Genomic DNA, 15,292 nt, shown 5'->3' with positions numbered 1-15,292 from the left:
GGTGGGAGAAGTAAACAGAACAGAACGCTGGGAGGAAGAGGAAGTGAGCTCAGACTCCACAGCTCTCCTCTCCGGAGCAGATGCCTCAGAGAGATGCCATGCCCCAGCTCCGACCCAGGATGGACTTAGGCTAGAATCTTCCCGGTAAGACCGGTGCTCACAGATTATTAGAGATGGGTTGATCGGGATATCAGAATTAGCCAGTAAGGGCTAGAGCTAAAGGGCCAAGCAGTGATTAAAAGAATACAGTGTCCGTGTAATTATTTCGGGGCATAAGCTAGCCGAGCAGGCGGCTGGGGTGTTGGGGACACAGCCCCGCCGCTCCTATTACTACAGCTGATAATCTGACACGTCAAATGATAAATTTTAATTTTTTATTCTGTACCCATAATATTACATCTAAAAATACTTTCGCAAACTCTTCCTTTTAACATTCTTTTGAGCGGCTCTATGGTTCTTTTCAAGCTGTATGTAGAGACTGAGTGTACAGTCAGCATGAAAGACAACAATAGCATGTGAGATGCTATTGTTCTAGAGGATAGTATATATTTATACAGTAAGACAACGCATGTGAGATGTTGTTCTAGAGGATAGTATCTATTTATACATTAAGACAACGCATGTGAGATGTTGTTCTAGAGGATAGTATATATTTATACATTAAGGCCATGAATGAATGTATCAGAGGTTGTTTTGTGACACTGTTTACTCAACTTGTAACGAAACTCACTCATTTTCATGAAAAGAGGGGCACATATTTGGGAGGGACAAGAATATTATTGCCTGCCCTGAAAAGACTTTTCTCTATGTGTATCTTTCAATATGCTTCAGTTTTATCAATGCTACATTTTGTACTTTCCAAGCAAATATAAACTCTGCAATAAAAAGATGTAGGTTTTTAAAAAGTGATTTTTAAAATGTTCTGAATAGTTTGCCAATATGTAAATATACCTTTATCTGCATAAGGAAAATCAGAAAATTAAGAGCTGCCAAACCCCTATTGTGTTTACATTCTAAGTCAATGTAATATGCCATATACATTTTTCCCTGAATGGAAATCAATTTCATAAATTGTATTTGAAGACCATATACCAATAAGATGTCAAGTTTTCTTATGTCTGAAATAAATTACAAGACCATTATTGGATTCAATCACCTTTATTAGCCTATCAATGTTACATTTATACATAATGTCTAGTTGTCTTCTCAAAGGGCTCTACTTTTAGTACATCATGTTAATAGTAAATAGCCAAGTGTGATGGCTAAACCTTAGCCTAGCTTTTTAATATCCTCTGGGAACTAGAACGCCAATCATTTTATACGCAATAGTGTCCCAAAATAACTAGGAAGCTGCTACAATTTTAAGCAGGGGAGGAAACAATGTTCATTTTGGTCTTTTTGTGTTTGTATTCCAGCAAATTATATTTTCAATTAACAGCAACAATGATATCATAAAAATTGCTCTGCTTTTTAAATTTTTGAACTTCAATACAGTACAAATTGAAACAAAATAGTATTGTAGTCTTTTGGGAGGCAATTAGCCATCAAGAGTGTAGCTGAACCTCCTTATCGATAACCGGGTCCAGGTTGGGTATAGCCCTGACCAAAAGGAGGACGGTTACGTGCATAAGGGTTAGGCCCACTGGAAGGAGGGGTCATGGTACCCGCAGGAGATGGTGTAAAACCCGGTCTGGGTTGGTAAGCACCAGGCTGACTTGGAGCCATTCCAGGCTGAGCACCAGGGGGCACATTGTAATTAGCAGGCTGAGATGTTTGAGTAGTGTAAGTTTGTGGAGGGTAAGTGCTCGCCTGGTACTGTTGTGGTTGAGCAGGCAGTTGTTGTGGTTGACCAGAAAAGGAAGGAGCCGGTGCCTGGGAAGTTGGTTGTTGGCTATATCCCTGGAACTGCTGAGGTTGTTGGGGTCCAGTCTGCTGGCTGTAACTAGCTGAAAAAGCAAAATAAGTAACATATGTCTTGGTTCTTTAGGTGAAAGTTTTCCAGAGAATTAGTCTTACTGCTATGGACCAAAAATGATTAAAAATTTAATAAATGTATTCACAAGCATTTACATAATGAGTCCAGCACAAAATATCAAGGCCAAGTAGTTATATAAATTTTCCAGATAACTTTTAATCCTATATTCTAAAATTCAAGTTACTGTACACATCTTTTACAGTTGCTCTGAAACTAAATAACCCTTAAGCAAATTCCCATTTGCACATAATTCCTAGAATAGATTCTCAAATAATAAGTGAAAGAATTATGCTTTATAGGAAGACAAAAATCATAAAAGCAAAGTTCTAACTAATCAGGGCTGGAGGGAAGTCCTATTTAACAGTACTACATGAAAACATTAGAGACAGGAACTTTAGAAATGAAACAATGCTACAAATACGCCACATAAATGAAGTGTTTTGAACTGTATTCACTATAATACCTATGAATAACTTAAGAATAATTACTAAGTACCATTTTTACAATTCTTAAAATCTTTTATTTTGGCATCTGATACTTTGCGTTTACAACTCAAATTTTGACTTAGTATGGCATAACAAACAAAGAAACATACCACATTACCCCACAAAATCAACATCTATATTCATTATTTACTAGGATATAATTAAAAATAAAATCTGCTTCACTGAAAAACTTTTATTCTCTACCATGAAACACACCTGCAGCTACTTGCAATGAAACCTCTCCATTGACTGGAATCCTGTCAGCATTAAATACCAGATACATAAGACAATTATTAAAATATGTACAACCCTGCATTTAAGAAAAAAAAAAGGATTGAATGAATTTGAGTACATTCTGAACTCACCTTGAACCTGGGCTCAAAATTTACTTATGAAAGAAACCTTTATGATATAGTCCATGAATAAAACTGGAAAAGGTCAGAGGGAAAACTGGCAAACCAAAAGTGTCAGCGATTGGTCAGTGTCACTACCACCAGCACTAACTAGTCTCCATGCAGAGAAATTAGCTGGTTATTTCCACAGTTCTCAAAGTCAAGGGAATAGGACTAGTGGATCAGAAATAACAGGAAATTTGAAAAGTACTAAATTTAACTCAGTGAAGACTCTGACTAAAACTTCTAAGAGAAAGCTTAGAAATCAAGTTTCTAAAACATTTTACTCATGGTAACACCTGAATACTGAATTAAAATAATTTATGGTAGGACCTTAAATATCATGTAACTTCCTTCTCCTTTCTTCTATGCAAAGCTTTTAGAATTGTGTGTGTATGACCCATCCAGAGGCCAGAAGAGGGCACAGGACTTGCTGATTTCGGTGGTCATAAGCTGCCATCACCGTGGTCGCCAGAAAGTGAGCTCTGTTATTCTGGAAGACGATGAGTGCTCCCAACCTTGAGCCAACTCGCCAGCACCCATAAAAATTTTCAAGTGTAGCTTTTTACTGTAAAATTTTGGGGAACATTTTTATACTGAAAATGACTAACCCATTTGAAGGGGAAACAACAAAACAACTGTCTTTTCATTCTGCAACTGGAATCTAAATTTTTTCTTTAAATTGAATCGGGAAGCACCTGGAGTCTTCTTTATTGCCCAGGAGAGGAAACAGTAGTAAGTGCTAACAAGGCCATGTCAGTAGCAGTCTACTGAGTCCATCATAAAACAGTAATATTTCTCTATTACATCTACTTGTCTCCATTGCTGCACCCCCAAAACTCCCAAAAATGAATGTAACGTCAGGTGAATACTATCACAAATTAGAAGATATAGTTTTTTTTTTAATCAATAAAACAAATAGCTACAATCACCCCTAAAATATTGATCACTCTGCTCTATATTGGAGAATATAAAATGGTCTAAGTCAAGAGAACAAGGTTCTGTTCCAGCTCCCTCAATCAGTATCTCATGTCTTGAGTGAGGAGGATAAAACCAGTGGTCCTCATCCTGGCCATACAATGACCTGTGATGCTTTTAAAATAACAAAGCCCAAGTCCATTCAAGCAAGATAAAGTCAAAAGGAGTAGGACTCGGGAAGTCCTGAAGCACAAAGAGGGTTGAAAGGATCTCCTACATCAGATGATGACACCGTTTCTTCAGCTCTGGCAGCCTATTATTTCTATACATATATAATTTGTCCCACAGACTTTATTTTTAATTTAAAAGGACAACACTAAAAAAAAAATGACATTTTGCTTCTGCATGTGTTGTTATATTATTGATATATCCACAAATACTTAATAGTACCCTAGAATTATTGAGTGATGCAGATAAAGAAAATCTTAATTTTTTTCTCAATTTGAAGTTCTCTAAGAGATTAGATTATTAATGTTAGTAAAACATTTTTATACTACTGATTATTGCAGAATCACCTATATTACATCATATTTGCTCATTGGAAAAAATGCTGATTTGATAAAAACACAACAATTTAAATGTAAATAAGTACTGCTTCCCCTAATAAGTACTTATCACCTATTATGACAATGTAAGTATTATAGATCAAGTACTAATAAGGGAGAACTTAAAATTTAGTGAATATAGAAACAGATCAAAAGCTGCAAATTCACTCCCTTTAGCACCTGCTCACCTGAATACTGAATACCATACTGTTGAGGAGGAGCCTGAGGTTGCTGTGCCCCGTAGCCAGCCTGCTGCTGGTATTGTTGGTACATCTGACCTATGAAAGAAAAAACAGACAGAAAACGAAGATTTAATTTGGAAGAGAAATATTTGTAGGGCACCTTTACATTTCCTCCCGATTATAATACATAAGCACACTGAGTAATAATATACAATATGTATGCTATACTTTAAACGTCTATGAAGACAAGAACGAGTAATTTAAGGAGTGACTGCTTACTCTGCAGTAGGTAAACTGCTAAGACTGTTAGCTGGTAGCAAGGTTTTTTCTGTTACTCTAGTGACTACCACTTCATAAACTCCAGAAAACACATTTTTAAAACAATATACCATCAGGTAAGTAATCAGAGAAAGGGAACCAATACATTGCCATGTAGTTTCACTTATCCTTATGTTAGCAATACCTATCTGAAGATTCATAGCACTTTTCTCATTACAAGTCATTTAATTTTTAGCATTTATCAAATTATACAGAGGAAGAAAAGCACTGGCTTTTAAGTAACATTGTTCTTTTATTTTCTTAAATTATTTTCAACATGGTCACTCACTGTGTAATACACTATACTGCATCATCTAGTGATGTTGGTGCCACCTTAGTTTGTATAAAGATGCTCTAAGGCAGTATTTCTCAACCTGTGGGTTGCAACCCCCAAAGGCAGTAGGAAAACATGGCTATTTACATTACAATTCATAACAGTAATAAAATTACAGTTATGAAGTATCACTGGAGGTCACTAAAACACGAGGAACTGTACTAAAGGGTCAAAGCATTAGAAAGGTTGAGAACCACCACTCCATGGTGTTTACACAAGGCCAAAGTTATCTAATGACACATTTCTCAGTAAGGTATGTTCTGCAGAATTCTGTGTTTTTCAGTGAGGCGCCTCATTTGCTGATCTGAGATCCTTCAAACATACCAATCAGCCCATTTAAATACTAGGTTTTCAATTTCATGATTAATAAGCTATTTTGAAACTATTAGTTTAGTCCAATTTTCACATTTTTTTTTTGGATCAGTGAAAAGAAAAAAAAAATCACAACCCGGAGATTAAATTACTTATTGAAGACACATAACTTGGAGAGAAAGAAAATTAACCTAAAATGCACTGCTAACCAAATAATCAATCTAAAATTAAATTAATTTAAACTAAAATTATGCCTCATCATCTCTATTTAAAATCTTTCTAAGTGACAGAAAATATACAGTTTTTGGAAGGCAGAGTATAAAGTCATTTCACCCCACCATCTTTCACTTTGTGTTTATATTACCTTAAACATTTTCATCCTCTTTTTCTAATTTTCAATAGTCAGAACCATATCCAATATATTATTTGGTTCTATGACACCAAATCACACCATATCAGTGAAGAAAAACTATTTTACGTTTCTGTAGACAACCTATGAATATGGATTGCCATTACCAATAATGCCTCAATAAATACATCTGAACATGTCCCTTCTGAACATGGCTCTGAAGGCTATTTTACCTTCAATCTGACCTGCTTGTGTCTGAGCTCCTGTATATGGAGGCTGCTGTGGCTGAACTGCTGGCGGGTGCGCTGCTGAGGAGGAAGAAGCAATACTGTCAGGAGTCCCAGAGCGGTCTTCTGCTGGAGCACTGGGTGGCCCTGGATAGTCATGAAAAGTCAGTTAATTATCCTGTCCAAGGCCTTTCGCTAACAAGCACAGCTAAAAGTACAGGTTAATAACATTAAAAATAAAATCACTACACAACAATCACATTACCAAGAATACATTAGATTTATGTGCTCTTTATTTTTCACTTTGTCCAGTCTTTAGGATGCAAAGTCAAAATAGGAAATCATTCTCTACAATGTGTGAAATGCTAAATTCCTGAGTCCTAACCACCCATGTCAAAATCAATACCTCCTATCTACAGTCAACCAAAAACAGTACTTCTTTTTTAAGCAGGTCTCTACTGTCTATTAAGTCAATGCAATCATCCTGTTTATATTCAGGGATCCAAACATTCACTTCTCACATGTTCCTCTTTTACTTAAAATAACCCACCCCATAGTTTCATAAGATATCTAATGTTTTGGCCTCTATTTAGTGTAGCGAGCTGTGTGGAGCCACATCTGATAATCAGCTCCTAATTATGGTTAAGACCTGACTTATGCTGTGATCATGCAATGATTGTCAGCTGCTTGCATATGTGTGGTGGACCTATGGGCAGTGCCCACCAGGCAATCTGGGGTTGGTAGCCCATGCCTACTTAAGGGCTGGGAGAGGTTTGCCCATAGAGAGAGAGAGGGGAAGAGAGAGAGAGAGAGAGAGACAATTGTTAAAAAAGGTCTTGAATAAACTGCTAGCAAGAAGAGCTCCGGGTGTTGCGTCATCCTTGCAGGTTGAGGGTGGACGTGACAGTGACAGTGACAGTTGGTGGCCCATACGGGGAACCTCCAAACCTCTCTCCATGAAGCCCAGAACTTGCTGCAGTCAGGGGGTGCACCGGTAAATCCTCAGGTAAAAATTGGAGAGCCGCGCAAAAAGCGGGTTTTCCGCTCTCGCTGGTAGAAGAAGGGAGAGCAGGGGTAATAGGGCCGCGACAAAAGCGGATGGGTCAAAGTGAAACTAAAGGAAAGAATGGGATTTTAGAATGGGTGCTTCAACATCACACCTGATTTTTCTGGCTCTTAATGAGTTGTTACGGAGCACATTGAAGAGGTTTTTGGCTGAATGTGACACAACTGCACCTTGGTTTGCCGTCTCTGGCAATCTTAATGTGTCATCCTGGGACAAGCTTGGTAGAGATCTGGATTTTGCCACTGAACAAGGTATGCTAAGGAAGGGAGTGATATTTATGTGGTTTGAACTACCGAGACCTTCTGAGTGTGCAGTGGAGTGTGAGCTGCTGCAGCTCCAAGGCCAAGCGGCTCCAGGCGGTCTGTGATGGCTGCAAACCCAGGGACCTGCCTCAGGGTGTAGAAGCACAGCGCAGCACAATCCACAATCATGGTAAGACCTGGCCTGGACCTCTGTCCTAGCCTGGGGCAGCCAGCAGGGATGGGATCCACCCAACCCAGATGGGGTCCGGCAGGCAGCTCAGCCACGCCTCCATCTTCCAGCTCGGTGGGGAGGTAGAGTCTCCGCCTCTCCCCTGCTGCCACGACCTGAGTCCAGGTCCGAGTGACAATGAGACACTCTGCTCCTGGCAGCACCAATCTACTTAAAGAAGAAGACGGGCATCGAAGAGGATCCTTATGAAGTTTGATAGCCATTTGGGCAAGAAAACTGCTCTTGCCTGGACTATTGCATAAACTGGACACAGAGAACCCACAGAGAGAGGACTACTGAACTTGCCTAAAGGTGAGATGATCTATTGGGGTTCCTGATTCATGCAAGAGTCTGCAAGACATTCTTCAGGACAAGCAGATAGTGACTGCCTTTGAAATTTCCTGCTTCATGGAAATGTCTGCTGGAAACTATGGGCCTGTAGGCCGAAGATGGATGCCCCGACAGTACAGAGAAACTTTGGGTCAAGGCAGCGAGATGTCTCTGTCATTTCGAGAGTTTGAAAGTTGCTTATTTCTTGTTTGCTTAGGTAATATTGTATCTTTCTGGAGTCTTTGATGGAGTTGAAGAATAGTTAGCTATAGTTTTCCTTAGTTATGATAAAGATTATTGTAATTTTTACTTGATAACCGTTTTGTTATATGTAATTTTGCTATGTTAAGTTAAAGCCTTCCTTTTTTTTTGTTTAAACAGAAAAAGGGGAAATGATGGAGGAAGGTCACTGGCTAATAAAGAAACTGCCTTGGCCCATTTTATTGGTTAGAACATAGGTGGGTGGAGTAAACAGAACAGAATGCTGGGAGGAAGAGGAAGTGAACTCAGACTTGATAGCTCTGCTCTCTGAGACACACGCGATGAAGCTCCGACCCAGGATGGACGTAGGCTAGAATCTTCCCAGTAAGCGCACCTTGGAGTGCTACACACATTATTAGAAATGGGCTAGTCCAGGTGTGAGAGTTAGCCGAGAAGAGGCTAGATATAATGGGCCAAGCAGTGTTTAAAAGAATACAATTTGTGTGTTGTTATTTTGGGTAAAGCTAGCCGGTGGCGGGAGCTGGGTGGCGGAATGCAACCCACAGCTAGAAAATGGCAGTAAATTGCAGTAAAAACCCATAAGAATGCAATGTCCCCGCTCAGCAGGAAGTAGCCAGACAGATTGACAATGCCCAAATTCCCTAAAACAGTTTAAGCGGGGCCCTTTCAGAGCTGAAGCAGGATCGGCTGGGCTGCTAGGGAAGCCAAAGAGGTGCACGAGGGAGAAGGTGTCTTCCATGCACTCAGCTGACAAGAATGAATGTGCCACAGGGGTATGGCAGCTGGGGTATGTTATTTAAGGGACTGCTGAAGGAGCAGTGGTTTCTGACTGCTCCTGGGGTCATGGGGTCATGGCAAAGCCACTCCTAATAACAAGAGCAGGCAGAGGAAAGCTAGGGAGGGGAAAGCAAGATTGCCTCCCCTTCCTCTCCTCTGTGCTAGCCCCTCTGCTACCAGTTCTGACTGCCCTTGCTGCTGCCGCAAGCACAGCCGCGGCTGTGGCCATGACTCAGATAGATGTCCTCTGGCAATTGGCTCAGCTTGGCTGTAAATGGAAGTATCTGGGGCTGTGTGTGATATGAAAAATTTAGAGAATTGTCTAGCTGTCTTTTAGGTAATTGGTCTGGTAAATTCGAAAAACAACTGGAAAAGCTGTGAGTGGTGATAGTGGCTGCAGATTCCACAAGCATGGATACCAGCCTGGCAGAAGAACTATCTTCCTGGATCATCTAAGGGAGTGGGCGGGAGTAGGAGCCCTAGCAGGCTTGGTGGTGCTTGCCTCCCTGGTATGCCTATGGTGCATTTGTCACATAAGGGTTTCACAGCATCGCAATGCAGTTATGATCATTCAGGCCTTCACGGCCATTGAAGCAGGACAGTCTCCCCAAGTTTGGCTAGAGATGTAAGTGAGCACAGGATGCGAGGCTTGTGTACTGCACTTGAGGTAAGCATACATCAGCCTCAAGAAGAGCAAGTCTGATTGCATGTGGGTTGGTGTCTAACTCCCACCTCTGTAAAAGGACACCAGATAGGGCTAGTGTTCTCTGAGTGGATGACACCTGGACAGACACTAGTACATGTTCCATTTTTAACAGAGATCAGACCTCTACAAAACAAAAGGGGGAACTGTAGCAAGCTGCGTGGAGTCACATCTGATAATCAGCTCCTAATTATAGCTAAGACCTGACTTATGCTGTGATCATGCAATGATTGTCAGCTGCTTGCATATGCGTGGTAGATCTATGGGCAGTGGCCACCTGGCAATCCGGGGTTGGTAGCCCATGCCTACTTAAGGGCTGGGAGAGGTTTGCCCATAGAGAGAGGGGAAGAGAGAGAGAGAGATACAATTGTTAAAAAAGGTCCTGAATAAACTGCTAGCAAGAAGAGCTCCGGGTGTTGCGTCATCCTTGCGGGTTGAGGCTGAACGTGACAACTTAGCGCTATTCCTCCACTCTTCATGATTAATTACAATAGTCACATACTTAAATGACATTCTTTAAAATCTAGTTACAACCCTAACAAGCCTACTGTCTTATACTTTATTCCCTAGTCAATTTCTCTATGGCTTTTATTATGAGCCACACTGATTTCTACTTTGTTTTTCTATACAGGCTCCAGTTTCCTGAAGACTAAGAACTTTGGCCATGCTCTGGTTCTTCTGTGCTTCCACAATGTCTAGGACTCTGCTGACACGTGTTGTCAATCAAATTCGGCTAGAATAAGGAACACAGAAGAGAATACAGAAAATCTAGATTCTCTGTACAGCCCTAATACTATGACAGTCAAAGAGCATATTATTCTGAAGACAACTACAGATGGTTTACTCCTTTAAGTCATGTTAGCAACATAGAGGAGTGACTTAAGAGTTTGTGGAGTTCAATTGCTTAAGCTGCATTGCCAGAACTAATGGTGACTGCTGGTTTGGGCAGGTTACAGAATCTCTCAGTGTCACGGCCTTTTAATTATGTAACACACACTAATTCTGACTTCAAGGCCACTTGAAGGGGTTATGAGTTAAAGAGAGCTTACAGTAAAATCTTCTAAAAGCAATTACCACCTTAAAGCTTGATTTAAATCCTCACTATCATTTCCTGAAAGCAGTCTCTAACTGCTCTAGTGTTATGTCCTCAGAATTTACAATGGTTTAAATCCAAAAAGTCACCAAAGACCAAGTACTAAGGCTGATGAACTTTTGATAAGTGTCTGAAACAAAAGTGCTTGGATCTCATACCTGGATTACCCCCACTGACAAACTGACAGTTGAGTGGGCTATTAGAAGGTAAAAAGGGAGGAGGTTCTTAAAACAGGTACTTTAGGAATTTATCTTGTCTCTAGTCCCCCTTTACATGTTCATTTGTCTCCTGACCACCATAAAGTAAACAGCCTTCTGTTATACACACTCAGCACCTGTGGTGCTTTGCCTTGTTTCAGGAACAAGCTAATGGAGCCAATGGATCATAAACTGGGATTACTGGGACAAAACAAACCAAAATATATTCCTTTCCCCTAAGTCAGTGGCTTTCAATCTTCCTAATGCTGTGACCCTTTAAAACAGTTCCTCATGTTGTGGTGACCTCCAACCATAAAGTTATTTTGTTGCTACTTCATAGATGTAATTTGGCTACTATTAAGAATTAAAATGTAAATATCTGATATACAGGGTATCTGCTATGTAACCCCAAAAGGGGTTGTAACCCACAGGTTGAGAACCACTGCCCCAAGTTATTTTCTCAGGTATTCTGTCACTCAAGACAAAGCTAATATACCACCATTTTAGGCATATGATTTGCTGCTGTGGGACAGCGGCCTCTTATCCTGTCACTGTATTATTTTTTTTTAAAAAAATGCTGATTGGCCGGTAGCCAAGCAGGAAGTATAGGCAGGGAGACCAGGCAGGAAGTAAAGGTAGGGCAATGAGAACAGGAGAATCTGGGAAGAGGAAATCTCGGTCTACAGTAGTGACCCAGCTGCAGAGGAAGCAAGATAGCAAGATGTGACTGCCTCGCTGACAAAGGTACCAAGCCCCATGGCTAACACAGACAAGAGTTATGGGCTAATACAAGCTATAAGAGTTAATAAGAAGCCTGAGATACTAGGACAATCAGTTTATAATAATGTAGACCTCTGTATGATTTCTTTGGGACTTAAAGACTAAGGGAACAGGGCAGGACAGAAACCTCAGTCAACAGTTTGCCCCTTAACAGTCATGTACTAATGAGATTACTCTGGGCTTTGTAGTAATGAAAAAGCTGATTACCAGGTTAAAGTGTATGACTGACTGGTTTACCACCACTTTACTTGTGTATGTGCGCACACACACACACACACACACACACACACGCACTTTCCCTTAGAAGATATTATGCTATTAATCCTAAACAGACTCAGTGCTTGGCTCTTCTTTTCTCTTTTGTATGTAGCTTCCGACTGTCATTCATGCTGTTTCTCTAACACGTCATTCTCTTCAATTCTACATTACAGTGGTAGCTGTTTCCTTCCTAACCATATCACACATGAAGAATTAAAAAAATACTCTGGTTGCTGTCCATGTGAAGACAACGAAGTGTACAAATCCACATGAAAATGGTCTTTATATAATAGAAATCACAATCATGATATTCTGTCTGATCTATGACATTCATTTCAAGTTTCAAGGCTGGCTTTTATATAACATTTTCTAACATTTGAAGTAGCTGGAACTGTAGTTCTTATTCCAATCCTCTACATGTTTTTCTGATGTATCATTTGTTTATCTTTTGCCAAGAACAGGTAACATATTCAACTTTCTCCTTAAAATCTAACACAATATCTTCAATGAATAATCTTACAAAAGTTTCCAAGGAAATTAAAATGAACAGACCAAATAAATTCTCTATCTCCAACTGCTAAAAATGGCAAAGTAAATAGTCAGGTAAACCCTGCGCCAGGTAGCAAAAACTTGAATAAAGCCGAAGAAAAGTTATTTAAAATAACTACTAGTCAATCAAATCTCACAGAAACCAGAAGAGTTTACCCCAGGAGAAACACAGTGAATTAAGAATTTCAAGACTTGACCTCTGTAGCTTCAAAGGCAGAAAACCATCATGTTAACAACTTCATGGTTGGACAAGGAGCTGGAAATGAAGGTGAAACTCCCTGTCACTGAAGAGGTAATTCCTTGCAACAAAATAATTAATTATAAACTAGCCACTCATCTGTTCCAGGAATGGAGGTAACTCCAAGTGGGCATGGAAAGAAAAATAAAAGGGAAAGAAAGAAATCAGAATCTGCTGCTTAAAAAAAAAAAAACAAAGTCACTGTACCCCAGCAGTTTAAGTCTGGAAGGGCAATCACAACGTTCTCAAAAAAGACAATAAAAACATCAGAAAAGCACAAAGATACACTAATGAAAATGCCCACTTTACAACTAAAAACTCCAAGATAGACATAAACAAGAAAATCTGACATATTTTATAAAACAGGAGAGCAGACAATAAAAACAAAGTGCTCAAACAATAAATGTGTGAGAAAGATCCCCAAAGAAAAACAGAAATAATATTGACGAAATGATAACCAGAATGTAAGAGGAAAAATAAATCACAATATAAGTACTGTTTTAACACTAAAAACTTATTTGCATAAAGAAATTATCCAGCAATCTGTTTAATTTTAATTTCCTAATTTCAGGAGACAACAAAACCTATCAAACGAAACTTAAATCCTATTTAAACTGAGTTGTTTTTTTCCCCCAAAATCTGAAAACACTGCTGTTAATGAAATTTAGCTAAAACAAACAGTGGTTATTCATTAAGGTGGAAAGAGAGTGCTACAGACTGGAAAGGGTGAAAGAAATCACTTAGGGGGTGCTGCAATCATGTATTTCTCCATTTTCTAGAAACTTAAATACGTTTAAAAATATAACTGGCTGAACCCTTAAGACGTAGTATTTCGCTGTATCCAGGAAAGAAGGGAGATAAGAATACATAGGAAAAGGAATTGACCTACCTGAAACCTGGTCATCTGTTAATCCAAATGCTGACATGACATTTTTGTTGATTTCATCTTGGTTTTTCAGAGGATCAAAAGCTGACATACTTGCTGCCATAACCTGAGTAGACTGTTTTCCAGAAGAATCAGAAGCAGCAGTCTTCTCTTCCCTGCCATCCACAGCATCTGTAAGTATAAAGGAGTAAGCATGTTTATCTCATATACACTCAAAAAGACATAAAATTACATGTGTATAAATACTGTCAGGAATATTAGAGTGAGAATTTGTGAATACAGAACTATAGAATGTTTTACTTTATATTATGTGTATGCTTAAGGAAAACTGAGTAAAAGGAAATACAAGATAAAGAGCAGTTTTTTAAAAAGAATTGTCTCTTCCCACTACCCCCTTTTACAATTACTAGATGAAGGAAGATCAAGAGTTCTAGGTCAGCCTGAGCTGCACAGCAAGACTGTTTAAAAAACAAAAGAAAAAAGAGAAAAGGAGAAAACTATCATTATTATTAATTTTAAAGCTCTTTAACAAACACTATCATTTTTCATTTTACTTTTTTTTGGAGTCCATGCTGGCTAATCTTTATATCAACTCGACACACAAACTATAGTCATCTGAGAAGAGGGAGCCTCAACTGAAAAACTGCCTCCCTAAGATTGGCCTGTAGGAAAGTCTGGTAGTCCTGGGTTCTAAAACAAAGGCTGAGCAAGCAATAAGCAACAAGTCAGTAAGCAGCACTCCTCCATGGCCTCTGCACCTGCTTCTAGATTCCTGTTTGGTTTGAGTATCTTGCCTAGAAGTTCATCAGTGGGCTATGATTTAGGATACGTAAGCCTAATAAATTCTTTCCTCCTCAAATTACTTTTGGTTACGGTGTTTCATCACAAAGTCATAACACCAATTCATATGTGTGTGTGTGTATTCACGAACATGCATGTGGCAGTCAGAAGACAATCTCCAGTGACATTTCTAAAGAGCTGTCCAGCTTGCTTTCTGAGATAGAATCTCTTACGGCCTGAACTCACCAATTGGCTATCTGTATATCCCTGGCTAGCCAGTGATCCCTAGAACTGCCTGTTTCCTCCTCAACAGTCAGTGCTGGGTTAGTAACACACAGCATCATATCAGGAAGTTTTCTGATTTTTTTATAACATGAATTCTGGGGACTGAACACAGACACTATGTCAAATACTTTACCAACTGAGCTATTTATCCAGCCCACATCCCAATGACCTGCAAGCATATGGAAGATACCCAGCAAACAGAGTAACAAATGTTTTATTTTGTAAATCTTATCTAAATTTAGGATCTCAACTCTTATGTTTTGTCTACTGCTCTACTATTAAAATAGAAACCAAGCCATTTAAAATTCCTTATCATCTATAAAACAACACAATTTTGCTATGTATCTTATTTATTAAAATACTCATATAAAAATGTGTTTACAATGTTCTTTAAAATAATACACAAAGTGACAAAGTATAAATGACATGATTCTAACTTAAGGGAATTCTTCACAGTGAATTTGGATTCATTAGTGTTATGTCTAGTTTGATAGATGCATTTGTACTATGCCCTTGTGTCTTTTGTTCTATTGCTATGAAGACAGACATCATGACCAAAG

At 39.1% G+C, this 15,292-nt stretch overlaps 1 protein-coding gene across 5 annotated transcripts in view; it reads right to left on the bottom strand.

Annotated features, from left to right (window-relative positions):
• Nucleotides 1-1,139: 1,139 nt before the first annotated feature.
• Nucleotides 1,140-15,292, bottom strand: part of Tfg (trafficking from ER to golgi regulator) — a 29,934-nt gene continuing 15,781 nt past the window's right edge. For 2 of the 5 annotated variants that reach the window (XM_075962044.1, XM_075962035.1), the window contains exons 5-8: nucleotides 13,671-13,838; nucleotides 6,104-6,244; nucleotides 4,564-4,653; nucleotides 1,140-1,946 (exon numbers count right to left, since the gene is read on the bottom strand). In XM_075962044.1, the coding sequence (XP_075818159.1) occupies nucleotides 1,567-1,946; nucleotides 4,564-4,653; nucleotides 6,104-6,244; nucleotides 13,671-13,838 (779 nt within the window). In that variant the 3' untranslated portion in view covers nucleotides 1,140-1,566. Of the gene's footprint in view, nucleotides 1,947-2,676; nucleotides 2,718-4,563; nucleotides 4,654-6,103; nucleotides 6,245-13,670; nucleotides 13,839-15,292 lie in introns of all 5 variants that reach the window. The other 3 variants (XM_075962063.1, XM_075962072.1, XM_075962053.1) reach the window with 3 other exon arrangements.

This window comes from Microtus pennsylvanicus, chromosome 1 (assembly GCF_037038515.1).
Source record: "Microtus pennsylvanicus isolate mMicPen1 chromosome 1, mMicPen1.hap1, whole genome shotgun sequence".
NCBI classification, from domain to species: domain Eukaryota; kingdom Metazoa; phylum Chordata; class Mammalia; order Rodentia; family Cricetidae; genus Microtus; species Microtus pennsylvanicus.
Note: the sequence above shows the minus strand (reverse complement) of the source record. Positions and strands in the feature narration are given on the sequence as shown.